The following is a 15,902-nucleotide window of genomic DNA, read 5'->3' as shown; positions in this document are numbered from 1 at the left end:
ACTAAAATGGATTGAACAAATGCTTATCATTTTGATGTGTATTTATTAAGTTAGGTAAAAATGAAAAGATAACAGGCATTGATCATTAATTTTGTTGCCTGTAACTGGAACATTAAAATTATTAAATGTATAAATCCAACACTTATTCAGGCAACAGGATTTTATAGCAAAGTTACTACTTGCAAATACTCACAGAGATAAACAGGAGCCAGGCGAGCAAGACGAGACATAGCATCTGCAGCTGCCATCTGCCCCCAGTCTCTCAGCAGGATGTAGAAGATGTTGTTCTTGGAACCTGATCCCAAAGTTCCTTTATCCAGGCTCCCAGCCATCAGTTCACTGTTCTGGATTACGACGACTGCAGATGATAAATAAAATTTGCACTTACGCAGAAAGATAACAGCTCAATACATTTGTTAGGGGTACATGAGTAGCCTTAGTTGGAATGCTGTAACTGCACATGTTGCCCTTACAGCATTAATTAGTGAGAGAGCCCTTCTGAACAAATGTAGGCTCAGTGAGAACAGAAATAAAGACCTGCACTTTGATGAGCATTCCAACAGATTGAATTGGTTTTGCACATTATCCATTATATCATTTGAGATACTTAAAGTGATGCAAGAACATATTGAATGGTATACAGACAGAACCTTCTACATTTGAACTAGTCTCTCTAATCAATGAAGAATTACAAAAATAAATCACATCCAAATATAAAGGATATATTAAAAAAATTTAAAGGGTACAAAAACTTATGATCACTGAATATTCCAAGGACCATAGTGCGGCCCGAATCTAAGTATCATAAAACTGGTCCAACTGGTATAACCCTGACCTGCGTTTGGTGCATATCCTTCCAAATTTTTCTATCCATGTCCTTGTAAAATGTTGTTAATGTACCAGGCCTGAAGCATGTCCTCTGGCAGCTCATTCCATATACTGATTCCCGCCTGGGTGAAGATGTTACCCCTCAGCTTCCTATTCAATCTCTCCCCCCTCTCACTCTATCTACATCCCCTATAAGATCTCTGCGCATTCTCTTATGCTCCAGTGAAAGAAATCCCAATCTGCTCAATCTCTCCATAATTCAGTCCCTTGAGTCCCAGCATCATCCTCGTAAACTTCCTGTGCATGTTTCCAATTTAATGGCATCGTTCCATCAGCAGGGTCACCAACACACAATATTCTAAATACGGCCTCACCAACGCCTTGTACAATGGAAACATGTACATCCCAACTTCTCTACTGAATACCCTGACTGATGAAAACTAGTGTGCCAAAAGCCTTTGTCACCATCCTATCTACCTTCGAGGGATCCATATACCTGCACTTTGTTCTACAATACTCCCGCAGGGCCTTATCGTTCACTGTGAAGGTCTAACTCACATTTATCTTCCCAAAATGTAACTCCATTTGCCATTCCTTTGCCCACTTACCCAGCTGAACAAGATCCCTCTGTAAATCATGATAACCATCTTCACTGTCAACGACACTACCTAAATACTTCTTGCATTTTTATAATTCCAAGTATTATGGGCCACAGTCACCAACAGACAAGTTTCAATTAAACTCACTAACATGCCATTTAAGACATTTGATTGGAACCTGAAGTGAGCTTTAAAATTAGAGGTTCCCACTTGAGAACAACATTGCCTTTTTTTTGTGGATCTAACATTGCTGACTACTAGGATATAATTTAAACAAGTTAGATCTGTAGAGCACTTAATGGATCAGAGGTGCTACAATGGGTTTTGAGCAGATCCGAAACAGTAAAATCCCACAAGGCTGGACAATGGAGAAAGGTGTGAGCCAGATCATGCTCTATTCATGCTGCTGCCATCAGGAAAAAAAGTACAGGAGCTTAAGGACTCACACCACCAGGTTGAGGAACAGTTATTACCCTTCAACTATCAGGTTCTTAAACTAGTGGGCACAATTTCACTTGTCTCATCATTGAACTGTTCCCACAACCTAAGGATTCACTTTCAAGAACTCTTCAACTCATGTTCTTGACATTTATTGCTTGCTTGCTTGTTTATTTATTAATTATTTTGTATTTCCTTTCTTTTTGTATTTGCACATTTTGTTGTCCTTTGCACTCTGGTTGTCTACCCAGTTCATGCGGTCTTTCAATAATTCTATTACGGTTCTTGGATTTATTGAGTTTGCCCACAAGAAAACAAAATCTCAGCGTTGCATATAGTGACATATATGTACTTTGATAATAAATCTACTTTGAACTTTTTGAATGGTCCATGAAACCCAGGGAATATTGCCTAGTTTTTTCGCACTACTTTTTAATTCATACTAAGTGCATACCTTTGTACGATGCTGCTACTGCAAAACAACAAACTTCACAACATGTTCTATAGATTGGAACATAGATGACAGAAAAATGGAGGAGGGTTAGATTGATTTTGAAATAGGTTAAAAGGTCAGTAAAACATTGTGGGCTGAAGGGCCTGTTCTATACCGTTCTATGCAAGTGAGTGATGATAAATCTGTTTCTGAATACTGCCCGCAGCTGTACAAAACTCTCTTACATATCTCTCATTACTGTACTTATACAAATTTTACATGGCGCTGGTATCAAACTGAGAAAAAATTCAAGTGTTATGGAGATAATAAGAAAATCAAAGGAAATGGGACCGAGTGAGAAAGAGAGGGTGGAAAATCAATTCTGATTTTACTGAAAGTGCAACTGGCTTAAGGGGATTTTATGATATATTCTTGCTGTCTCAGCAAATGTGATACCAAGAATAACTCAGAAAAGAATTAGAAAGCATGTACGCATAAATATGTAAGCGGGTTCAATTTCAACATTTAAGAGAAGTTTGGATAGGTACATGGATGGGAGGGGTATGAATGAGTAAGTTGCAGGTGCTGTTGATGGGGCTCAGCAGAATAATATTTTGGCACACACTAGATGGGCCAAAGAGTGTAATTCTGTGCTGTAATGTTCTATGACTGTATCAATCAACTCTTCAGCAACTGACTTGTGTATTCCTCTGCCTCGTTATTCGCTCTAGCACAGAACGCTAGGTCTGATTTCCACAACAATCCTGGAAAACGCAATTAGAAATCAAACGATAGGAGTACAGTGCATAAACATGAGATTCTGCAGATGCTGGAAATCCAGAACAATACACAGAAAACTCTGGAGAAACTCAGCAGGTCATGGAGGAAATGAAGTTTCATTTCTAGCTGAGACACTTCATTAGGACCTCATCAGGAATCAAGTCCTCATGAAGGGCCTCGGCCCTAAAACCCAATTATTTATTCCCCTCAATAGATACTGTCTGACATGCTGAGTTCTTAAAGCATTTTGTGCATGTTGCTCAGAATACAGTGTGCTATGTTCCACTGGGTTCAAAATTAAATTTTAAATGAATGCTATTTTGTAAAACAAAAATCACATCCAAATGCACTGTAGGAAACTAAAACTTAGAATGAAAAAAGACTAAAATTAAACCTGCAAATTTTATTTGATGCCAGTCTGAATAATATCATATCTGGAGCAATCAGTACCAAAATTGATCTCATGAAAAATCATTTTCAACTTTCCATTCAGTTCTGATGACAGTAAGATGCCTTATGACTTACAGGAGTCATTGGAGCAGAGATCTTCGCCTTTTCCACAGTACTGCTTCCCCTTGGTGCGCAAGTTGGCATTAATAGTACAGTCTTTGTTTGGTTTGAGAATGAGGCTAAAAATTTGCTTCCCTGTCCACAGAGTTACAGGCTGTAAAGAAAACAGTTTGACTTTATCTTGCACATTAGCACAGATCATACTCAGCTCTCATACAGAACACAATAGATTTGGCAGATGCTGGAAATTCAGAGTAACATACACACAAAATGCTGGAGGAACTCGAGAGATACCTGTCCTAATGAAGGGTCTTGGCCCAAAACATTGACTATTTATTCTCTTCCATAGAGATTGCCTGACTTGTTGAGTTTCTCCAGCATTTTGTGTCTCAATTGCTAAGATGGATTTATAAATGACAATTTCTTTCCTCATTACATCTGTCATAAAACATTCAGAAAGGAGAAAACAGTTTCAATTTAAATAAATGCATTTATTTATTTATAGGAAATTGTGATGATTTGGGCCTCTTATTTAAGAAAATATAAGGTTGACCAGCAGGCACACCTCAGAATACAAAGATGTCCCTTTAGAACAGAGACAAGGGGGCATTTCTTCAGCCAGAGGAAGGTGAATCTGTGGAATTCATTGCCACAGACAGCTGTAAAGGTCAAATCACTAGGTATATTTAAAGTGGAGTTTTATAGGTTCCAGATTAGTCAGGACCTCAAAAGTTAAAGAGAGAAGGCAGAAGGATGGGGTTGAGGAGATAAATAAGCCATGTTCGAATGGATGAGCAAACTCGATGGACTGAATGGCATAATTCTGCTCCTATGACTTTATGGTTTAATAGTCTAATCCACCCATCTACATTTTCATTCAAATCACTGACACATGGTGAACAAGAACTTGCAATACTACAGATAAGGGGCCATGGGATAGAGTGAGTTAGTTACTCTGGGAGACATTTGGCATGGAAATGATGGATGACAGTGCCTTACCCAAACTTGTGGTTAATAAAACATCTTAAGAACTATGAAAAAAAAAGACTACAGCAATTTCCAAGCTTCCAGGTTAATTTTCATATCTGAATATAAATATGTTCAATTACCTTCAGGATTGCAGGATATGGTAGAGTGATTTTGATTCGCTCATCTTTCCCTGAAAGAATGGAAGCCACAATCTGGCATGTCTTTGCTCTGTCAAAAAAAGTGTCTTTCAAGGTAAGTAGATAGGCACCTGCAGAGACAAGGAGATATTTTCCAGTAAGTAGAGTTACTAGAAACATAGCTGCCAAGTCACAAGGTTGGACTTCATCACATTGAATGCCCGAACACTGACATTGAATGTTCAAATACTGAATTCGTCAACTTAACTATCAATAATGGGAGAATCAGGGATTCCCACTCCAGAAACATCAGGATGGGTGTTGGAATTCCAACTTCAACAGATCTAAATGCCCTTGACTAATAGGGCTAGCCTCAAACCATCAAGTAAATAAAGTTTAGAATTCAAAGTAAATTTTATTATCAAAGTACAAATATGCCACCATATGCGACCATGAGATTAATTTTCTTGCTGGCATACTTAATAAATACTATAGAATAATAATCATAACAGAATCAATAAAAGACCATGCCAACTTGGGCATTCAACCAGTGTGCAGAAGACAACAAACTGGAAATCACAACAAAAACTGGGAAATCAAAATAACTTAAGTATTGGACAAAGACAAAGACATTAAATACTGGAAATACAGAATGACTCAGGAAAAGGCATTTGTTAAAGTGGTATTTGACGACTCCCATGGTTGATTCAAGATCAACCTGAAATTGAAACCGGAAAACTAGTTTGGATCAGTTTAACATTTGCTTACAGAATAAGAAGTTCACTAAGTTTAAATACTTATATGGTCAACTCTACTAAAACAAATATAGAAATTTGACTTGGGTAAAGTGTAATCAACTAGTTCTCTGTGTTCTCTCACTTCCTAACTAGATATTAACAAAAATACAGCACAGAAAATATTTGACATTGAGGATTAAATTGTCAATAATTACATATTTAAAAATGGATTCATGAATAGAAAAATGGAGGGTTATGTAGGAGACAAATGTTAGATTGATCTTAGGAATTGGTTATGAGGTCGGTACAACTGTGCTGTAATGTTCTACGAATATATTTATAACAGAATTTAAAAATATACAGAAATTAAAAATGATTACTCTGGTTAACAGCAAATTCCATTACACAAATTTTCAAAAGGAAGTAAGGTTGCAAGTCCACTCAAAAGGAGTTAAAAATTAAAAATAAATACATGGAGCTGTCCTGATTTAATTTCTGCTTAATTTTGAGAGAACATAAAGCTTGAAAGATTCACAAGCACATTGAATTTCCATTATCCCTGTCAATGCTGTTCAATCAAATCTCAGACTTTGACAAGAAAATGCTCAACTTTACTTCACCTGTCAGAAAGTCCTGTATTGCAGCAATTAGTGGCTCCCCATTTCTTGGAGTTACCAAGTTGGCTTTTGTCTAGAGGGAAAAGAAAGCCAATAATGAACTGTGCATCTTAAAGGTTTAACAGACTGATAAAATATTAGTGAAATTAATCTAGTCATATGAGAAACAAGTACATAAAATTAGGGAGAACAAAGTGGCTTAGAATGCAGAATCCAATCAAAGATAAGCAAAGCAAAATTCAGGTTCAAGCGTTTTTAACAACTTGTTTCAAAGGAAATTGCTGTGAAAGGTGAAAGCTATTTTATTTACTTTGGTTCCTCATTACATTTCTTTCTTTCCACACTACATCATTTTGATACATATAAAGTAGGATTCCTAACAATTACGGTAACCTACAGGATCCCTTATAGGTTTGTTTTCAGGTTGAGTCAGAGGTGAAGAAGGCAAATGAGATGTTAGCATTCATTTCAAGAGGACAAGTGTTGATACTTTATAAAGCACTGGTGAGGGCTCAATTGGAGTATCGTGAGCAGTTTTGGGCTCCTTATCTAAGAAAGGATGTGGTGACATTGGGTTCAAAGGAGGTTCACAAAAATGATTCTGGGATCGAAAGGCTTGTTATTATGAGGAACGTTTGATGGCTCTGCGCCCATACTCACTGGAATTCAGAAGAGGGCTGACCTCATTGAAACCTATCAAATGTTGAAAGGCCTCAATAGAGTGGTTGTGGGGAGGATGTTTCCCTTGGTGGGAAAGTCTAAGACCAGAGGATGCAGCCTCAAAAAAGATGGGCATCCTTTCAGAACAGAGATGAAGAGAAATTTCTTTAGAGAGTATTGAATCTATGGAATTTGTTGCAGCAGGTGATTGTGGAGGTCAAGTCATTGGGTATATTTAAGGCAGAGGCTGACAGATTCTTGATAGGCCAGGGCATGAAGGGACACGAGAAGAAGGCAGGAGATTGGGGCTGAGAGGGAAAATATACCAGTGATGGTGAAATGGCATAACAGACTCAATGGGCCAAATGACCTAATTCTGCTCCTATATCTTATGGTCCTAACAATCATATCTGCTGGAAGTTTTTTTTAAAAACTTTTTTTTATTGTGTTTTCAAGTAGTTACAGAATAAAAGTATATGAAAAAGAAAATGTATGTTACCCATCCCCCTCCCCTCAACCCCTCCCCCCTAACATCCCTATAGAAAAAAAAAGAAGAAAGAAAGAAAAAAAAGGAATGCCTGGATATTGGAAGATCCCCACATGCTCCATGGAGTTCGTAATAACTTTAGTATATATATTTATTTCTTTCCCCAAGTAACCAATTTGATATTATAACCATATAACAATTACAGCACGGAAACAGGCCATCTCGGCCCTTCTAGTCTGTGCCGACGCTTACACTCACCTAGTCCCACTGGCCCGCACTCAGCTCATAACCCTCCATTCCTTTCCTGTCCATATACCTATCCAATTTTACTTCAAATGACAAGTGTATTTCCTTCATTTCCTTGTCAAATTAGCTTTGAAACCTTAACTTTTTCTTTCTATAGATGTCCAGTAAAAATAATCTGTTCAGATTCATTATTTATTTGTATTTGTCAAAGCCTACATCATAGTTAGTAATATTCGTTTCTTGTAGGAAAATAAATTGATCTTTATAGCTAAGGCCTTAATCCTGGAACCACTGTGTTAAATATTATCCAGAAGACCCTACAGGGTCTAAAGTACAGAGGGTTCATCAAGCAGAAACTATACTTTTCCGTAAACTTGACATTGTTGGTTGTCCTTTGAAATACAGAGTTGTTGATTTAATCTTCAAGAAACACTGGATGCAACATTTACAGAGGGCTACAAACATGATAAAGCTTAAAGAACTTTAATGATTAATACTTTTAATAATACTGTCTTGAAACAGACATTATACCCATTGCCTCCACCCTTCCTTAAATATCCTTTCTAACTTTTATCTTGATGAAAGGTCATCAACCTGAAATGTTAAATGCTTCCCTCTCTAGAGACTGCTTGACCTGCTGAACATTGCCAACACATTTAACACAGTGGCCACTTTATTACGTACACTTGTACACCTGCTTGTTAATGCAAATATGTGACAGCAACTCAATGCATAAAAGCATAGACATAGTCAAGTAGTTCATTTATTGTTCAAACAAAACATCAGAATGGGGGAGAAATGTGATCTAAGTGACTTTGACCGTGGAATGATTGTTGGTGCCAGACGGGTTGATTTGAGTATCTCAGAAACAGCTGATCTCCTGGGATTTTCACACACACTGTTTAAAATTAACAGAGAATAGTGTGAAAGACAAAAGACATCCAGTGAGCTGCAGTTCTAAGGGTGAAAACACCTTGTTGATGACAGATGTCGGAGGAGAATGGCCAGACTGGTTTAAGCCAACAGGATGTCGACAGTAACTCAAATAACCACATGTAACAACATTGGTGCACAGAAGAGCATCTCTGAATGCACAACACATCAGACCTTGAAGTGGATGGGCTATAGCAGCAGAGGATCACATCAGGTCCCACTCCTATGTCCACTTTATAGGTATACAGAGACAGATAGACATACTTTATTGATCCCGAGGGAAATTGGGTTTCGTTACAGTCGCACCAACCAAGAATAGTGTAGAAATATAGTAATATAAAACCATAAATAATTAAATAATAATAAGTTAATTATTCCGAGTGGAAATAAGTCCAGGACCAGCCTATTGGCTCAGGGTGTCTGACACTCCGAGGGAGGAGTTGTGAAGTTTGATGGCCACAGGCAGGAATGACTTCCTATGACGCTCAGTGTTGCAGCTCGGTGGAATGAGTCTCTGGCTGAACGTACTCCTGTGCCTAACCAGTACATTATGGGAGACATTGTCATGGCATGCAACTTGGACAGCATCCTCTTTTCAGACACCACCGTCAGAGAGTCCAGTTCCACCCCCACACCATCACTGGCTTAACGAATGAGTTTGTTCATTCTGTTGGTGTCTGCTACCCTCAGCCTGTTGCCCCAGCACACAACAGCAAACATGATAGCACTGGCCACCACAGACTCGTAGAACATCCTCAGCATCGTCTGGCAGATGTTAAAGGTCCTCAGTCTCCTCAGGAAGTAGAGACAGCTCTGACCCTTCTTGTAGACAGCCTCAGTGTTCTTTGACCAGTCCAGTTTATTGTCAATTCGTATCCCCAGGTATTTGTAATCCTCTACCATGTCCACACTGACTTCTTGGATGGAAACAGGGGTCACCGGTGCCTTAGCCCTCCTCAGGTCCACCCCCCCGCTCCTTAGTCTTTTTCATATTAAGCTGCAGACGATTCTGCTCACACCATGTGACAAAGTTTCCCACCATAGCCCTGTACTCTGCCTCAACTCCCTTGCAGATGCATCCAACTATGGCAGAGTCATCAGAAAACTTCTGAAGATGGCAAGACTCTGTGCAGTAGTTGAAGTCTGAGGTGTAGATGGTGAAGAGAAAGGGAGACAGGACAGTCCCCTGTAGAGCCCCAGTGCTGCTGACCACTCTGTATGACACACAGCGTTGCAAGCGCACGTACTGTGATCTGCCAATCAGGTAAACAATAATCCATGACACCAGGGAAGCATCCACCTGCATCACTGTCAGCTTCTCACCCAGCAGAGCAGGGCGGATGGTGTTGAACGCACTGGAGAAGTCAAAAAACATGACCCTCACAGTGCTCGCCAGCTTGTCCAAGTGGGCGTAGACACGGTTCAGCAGGTAGATGATGGCATCCTCAACTCCTAGTCGGGGCTGGTAGGCGAACTGGAGGGGGTTTAAGTGTGGCCTAACCATAGGCTGGAGTTGCTCTAGAACAAGTCTCTCCAGGGTCTTCATGATGTGGGAGGTCAATGCCACTGGTCTGTAGTCATTCGAGCCACTGGGGCTCAGTACAGGGACGAGGCAGGACGTCTTCCACAGCACAGGAACCCTCTAGAGACTCAGGCTCAGGTTGAAGACATGGTGAAGTACTCCACATAGCTGGGGGGGCACAGGTTTTGAGCACCCTGGGGCTGACACCATCCGGGCCTGCAGCCTTGCTTGGGTGCTCTACCTAATAATGTGGTCATGAGTGAATGATTTTATTTCAGAGTTCCAGCATCTGCAATTTTTGGCTTTGCAATTACAATTCAATTCACCTTTATTCCAGTAAAGTCCAGCATTGAGCAGTTTTAACTACCTGCCTTATCCACTCCTCTCATAATCTTACTTTTATCAGGTCATCCCTCAAATTTTTCCTCCAGGTAAAACAAGCCCAGTCTATCCAATCTCTCCCTATAAATAAAGTCTTTATAAATGCTAGCTAAATAAAATAAGGGCTTAATCCTGTTAAATCACAGCCACAAGAACAAAATATACAGTATCTTCAAATTGTACTCACCCCCATAAGGACAAGAGCTTCAGCTTTGGCCTCCTCAGTTTGAGGAAGGTGAAGGTTCATTTCATCACCATCAAAATCAGCATTATATGGTGTACAAACACATTCATTGAATCTGAATGTACGGTGTGGTTTCACTTTAGCCTGAAATAAAATCGATAGAGCAATTGCAGTTATAATTTTTATTATCTTGTCAACATTTATTATTTGGTGCTATATATTGGCTATGCTTTTCTTCTTACATTTTTCACATCTTGCAGAGATGTCAAAACAATCAAGAGCACAAAATATTAGCTGGGTTTAAAATAACACATTTGTCTAATTATTTTTGCAGTATTGTGTCCAATTAGCTGATGTGAAAGGTTTGTTGATGTTATATACTCCAATAATTTGAGAACCTGGGGTATGAAAAATACATGTTTCACAGTGGTTCATGCTTTTACAGAACACTTACTATATGGGCCATGATGCTCAGTTTGTGTAGGGATGGCTGTCTATTGAACAGCACTATATCGCCATCAATTAAATGTCTTTCCACAACGTCACCATATTTCAGTTCCTGTGCCATTTTCTCTCTATTTCCGTACCTCAGAAACCTGTTTTTAAGGAAACAAGAAAATTAAGCATGCACTCAGAGAAACATAAGCAAAAATAAAGACTTGTGGACATTAGCAATTTGATTACAAAACAGTTTGTCTCTTATTTCAGAGGTGGGGAAGGAGCAGTGCACATGCTTCTACCTACATAAGTGGAGTTGAAGTTGAGAGCTTCAAGTTCCTAGGTGTGAACATGGCCAAGTACGTTCACCAACACCTCTATTTCCTCAGAAGGCTAAAGAAATTAGAGCATATCCCCATTGACACTTAACACTTTTTATCGACGATCTACAGAAAGCATTCTGTATGCAAAATAGGGAGAAACGTCGACAGCGCTGCCTGGCTTGCTGTGCTCTACCAGCATTTTGTGTGTGTTGTTCTTTGAATTTCCAGCATCTGCAGATTTCCTCGTGTTTGCTGTATGCAAAATGCTTGGTACTGGCAACTGATCTTCACGTGAACACAAAAAGAAACGCAGAGTTGTGGACACAGCTCAGAATATCACAAGAACCAGCTTCCCTCTACGGACTCTTGTCTACACTTCCCACTGCCTCAGTAAAGCAAGCATAATCAAAGACCCCACTCACTCTGGACATCCTCTCTTCTCCCCTCTCCTATGGGCAGAAGATACAGAAGCCTGAAAGTGCGTTACCACCAGGCTCAAGGACAGCTTCTATTCTGTTGTTATCAAACACTTGAATGGATCTTTTGTACAATAAGTAACTCTTGGACTCACAATCTACTTTGTTATCATCTTGTACTTTATCGTTTACCTGTACTGCACTCTTCTGATAGATTTTACACTTTATTCTGCAATGTTATTGTTTTACCTTATTCTAGCTCAATGCACTGTGTGATGATTTGATCTGTATGACCAGTATGCAACACTGTATCTTGGTACCTAAGACAACAATAAACCAACACCAATCCAAAATGTTATTAAGAACAAACATTTTTTCTTAGGAGGATCCTTGGAATCAGGATGACTTGCTTCTGCAGCCTCTGCCACAGGTGAGGCAGGAGGTCCAGAGCTGTGAACAACTGTGGATGGTCTATGAAGAAGCATAGTTGGTTCATTCTACATTCTGAGTGTCAAATTTCCATGGAGTCCAGGATCTCAGTGACACCCTGGTTGCTCCTTCACCCTCAAATGGTCAGTTTTCCAGCAGGGTTGAGACCCTTCAGCTTGACAATCACGACAAAGGTTCCTGACCCAAAAAGTAGTCTGTCCATTATCCCTCCACAGATGATGCCTGACCGACTGAGCTCCTCCAGCACCTGCAGTTTCTGCTTACTTTAAACTTGCCAGCTCACTGCACAGTACAAAGGATAAAAGCACAAGTGAAATCAAAATGTACTTGAGTATTAATAGAATAAACATCCAACAGTCCAGCACCAAAGTCCTAAGGATGCCAGATTATTGAAACCTTTCCGTATATACAGTGGCATGAAAAAGTTTGGGCACCCTGGTCAAAATTTCTGTTACTGTGAATAGCTAAGCGAGTAAAAGATGACCTGATTTCCAAAAGGCATAAAGTTAAAGTTGACACATTTCTTTAATATTTTAAGCACAATTTATTTTTATTTCCATCTTTTACAGTTTCAAAATAACAAAAAAAGGAAAAGGGCCCGAAGCAAAAGTTTGGGCACCCTACATGGACAGTACTTAGTAACACCCCCTTTAGCAAGTATCACAGTTTGTAAACGCTTTCTGTAGCCAGCTAAGAGTCTTTCAATTCTTGTTCGGGGGATTTTCGCCCATTCTTTCTTTCAAAAGGCTTCTAGTTCTGTGAGATTTTTGGGCCGTCTTGCATGCACTGCTCTTTTGAGATCTATCCACAGATTTTCGATGATGTTTAGGACGGGAGACTGTAAGGGCCACAGCAAAATCTTCAGCTTGCGCCTCTTGTGGTAGTCCATTGTGGATTTTGAGGTGTGTTTAGGATCATTATCCTGTTGTAGAAGTCATTCTCTTTTCATCTTCAGCTTTTTTACAGATGGTGTGATGTTTGCTTCCAGAATTTGCTGGTATTTAATTGATTTCATTCTTCCCTCTACCAGTGAAATGTTCCCCGTGCCACTGGCTGCAACACAAGCCCAAAGCATGATCGATCCACCCCTGTGCTTAATAGTTGGAGAGGTGTTCCTTTCATGAAATTCTGTACCCTTTTTTCTCCAAACATACCTTTGCTCATTGTGGCCAGAAAGTTTTATTTTAACTTCATCAGTCCACAGGACTTGTTTCCAAAATGCATCAGGCTTGTTTAGATGTTCCTTTGCAAACTTCTGACGCTGCATTTTGTGGTGAGGATGCAGGAAAGTTTTTCTTCTGATGACTCTTCCATGAAGATCATATTTGTGCAGGTGTCGCTGCACAGTAGAACAGTGCACCACTACTCCAGGGTCTGCTAAATCTTCCCGAAGGGCTTGTGCAGTCAAATGGGCATTTTGATTTGCCTTTCTATCAATCCTACGAGCAGTTCTCTCAGAAAGTTTTCTTGGTCTTCCAGACCTCAACTTGACCTCCACCGTTCCTGTTAACTGCCATTTCTTAATTCCATTACGAACTGAGGAAACGGCTACCTGAAAACGCTCTGCTATCTTCTTATAGCCTTCTCCTGCTTTGTGGGCATAATTTATTTTAATTTTCAGAGTGGTAGGCAGCTGCTTAGAGGAGCCCATGGCTGCCGATTGTTGGGACAAGGTTTGAGGAGTCAGGGTATTTATAAAGCTTTGAAATTTGCATCACCTGGCCTTTCCTAACCATGACTGTAAACAAGCCATAGCCCTATCAAGCTAATTAAGGTCTGAGACCTGGTAAAAGTTATCTGCAAGCTCAAATCTCTTAGGGTGCCCAAACTTTTGCCTGGTACTCCTTTCCATTTTTTCACTCTAAAATTGTACAAAACAAAAATAATACACTAATCTTGCTTAAAATATTGAAAAGAATGTTTCATCTTTAACTTTATGACTTTTGGAGATCAGTTCATCTTCTACTCACTTAACTATTCACAGTAACGACGAGATTTTGACCAAGGATGCCCAAACTTTTGCATGCCACTGTAAAAATACAGTAACATCAGAATTAAGGGGTACAAACCGAAGATGGAAATGTGAAATTAAGTCACCTATTTGACATAATGTTGTAGACAGCAAATCAAGCACAGGGACACCTAAAATAAATTAACAGTATTTAAAATGTATTAATTTAATGGAACAGGCTATTCTGGCCTAATGAGCTGTTCCACCTGAATAGGAAATTGAAAACAAAATAAGAATTCCTTTTGTTGTAAAACAAAATTCCAAGGAAATCAACATTTGTATGTTGCTGCTAAATGAACGTATTGGAGTTTTACCGTACATAAATAAAATATACTTTAATATTGGAATTGAAGCATACAAACCGATGATGGAAATGTGAAATTAGGTCACCTAGCTGTCAAAATGTCATAGACAGCAAATTAAGTATAGGGTCATCCAAACTAAATCAAGACTAAATAGAATCAGAATTTCTTCTGGTATGAAACAAAACTGTTGATGAAATCATCAACACAAGAGATTCTGCAGATGCTGGAAATCCAAAGCAACACACACAAAATACTGGAGGAACTCAGCAGGTCAGGCAGCATCCATGGAAATGAATAACAGTTAATGTTTCAGGCTGAGAATCTTCATCAGGACTGGAAAGGAAAGGGGAAGATGTCAGAATGAAAAGGTAGGGGGAGCGGAATAAGTACAAGTTAGAAGGTAATAGTAAAGCCAGGTGGGTGGAAAAGTTAAAAGTCTGTGGAAGAAGGAATCTGATAGGAGAGGAGAGTGGACCATGGGAGAAAGGGAAGGAGGGGGGGCACCAGGGGGAGGTAATAGGCAGGCGAGAAGAGGTAAGAGGTCCGAGTGGGGAATAGATCATCACCTCTTCAAATTTGTATGGCGCTGCTGAATGAAGTTAGCTCCTGGATGTACTTCTGGCCCATTACGCACAAGTTTTTGCATTAATCCCAGATTAGCCTTTGTCACCTGCAGTGAAAATAACCAAGTTTATGTGTATTAACATACTCCTTCCAAAACAAGGAAAAAAGTACCTTAAAAAGAGAACTCACTCTTTCGGGATAGGTCAGGATCTTTGCCACATGCACTGGAACCGCTACTTCATCTATACGCAGATTTGGATCAGGAGAAATTACAGTCCTGCTGGAAAAATCCACTCTTTTCCCAGACAAATTGCCTCGAAATCGACCTAAAGTGTTTTGAATGGAGGGTTAATTATTATTAAATCTTTAGGTATGATTATAAGGGTGCTTTTTTTATGTTCCTGATGGCCTTATTATTTGATAGCTAATTCAATATGACAAATACTGTATGCAGCTTGCCTGAGTTCATTGTTACTTTGGCTCAGGATCTGAACTGGAACAGCTTGCAGTTACATTTTATGATACAGAGATTGAAAATGACCTTTATTTGTCACATGTACATCAAAGCATACAGTGAAATGCATCATTTTTGTCAACAACCAACATAGTCCAAGGGTATGCTGGTGGCAGCCCGTAACCGTCTTCGTACTCCTAGCACCAACATTACCTGCTCACAACTCACTAACCCTAACCTGTATGCCTTTGGAATGTGGGTGGAAACTAGGGTACCTGGAGGAAACCATGGGGTCACAGGGAGACAATCAAACTCCTTACTGACAGTGACCAGTATTGAATGTGCATTACTGGTGCTGTAAAGTTTTACTCTGACCACTACGCTACCATGCTGCCTAAGATCCAGACAGAATGAAATTTAGTTTGGAGATACAGATGTTATATTATTGTAACAACACTTTGTCAGAGGAGTTGAAAATTC

General features: G+C 39.5%; 1 protein-coding gene across 2 annotated transcripts in view; it reads right to left on the bottom strand.

Moving 5' to 3' along the window:
* polr3a (polymerase (RNA) III (DNA directed) polypeptide A) overlaps window positions 1-15,902 on the bottom strand; it is an 82,196-nt gene that overhangs the window by 45,816 nt on the left and 20,478 nt on the right. For both annotated transcript variants that reach the window (XM_073025614.1, XM_073025615.1), the window contains exons 8-15: window positions 15,158-15,294; window positions 14,971-15,074; window positions 10,916-11,057; window positions 10,465-10,605; window positions 6,052-6,121; window positions 4,698-4,825; window positions 3,604-3,742; window positions 194-358 (exon numbers count right to left, since the gene is read on the bottom strand). In XM_073025614.1, coding sequence (XP_072881715.1) covers window positions 194-358; window positions 3,604-3,742; window positions 4,698-4,825; window positions 6,052-6,121; window positions 10,465-10,605; window positions 10,916-11,057; window positions 14,971-15,074; window positions 15,158-15,294 — 1,026 coding nt within the window. The remainder of the gene's footprint in view (window positions 1-193; window positions 359-3,603; window positions 3,743-4,697; window positions 4,826-6,051; window positions 6,122-10,464; window positions 10,606-10,915; window positions 11,058-14,970; window positions 15,075-15,157; window positions 15,295-15,902) is intronic.

Source organism: Hemitrygon akajei, chromosome 21, assembly GCF_048418815.1.
Source record: "Hemitrygon akajei chromosome 21, sHemAka1.3, whole genome shotgun sequence".
Lineage (NCBI taxonomy): Eukaryota > Metazoa > Chordata > Chondrichthyes > Myliobatiformes > Dasyatidae > Hemitrygon > Hemitrygon akajei.
Note: the sequence above shows the minus strand (reverse complement) of the source record. Positions and strands in the feature narration are given on the sequence as shown.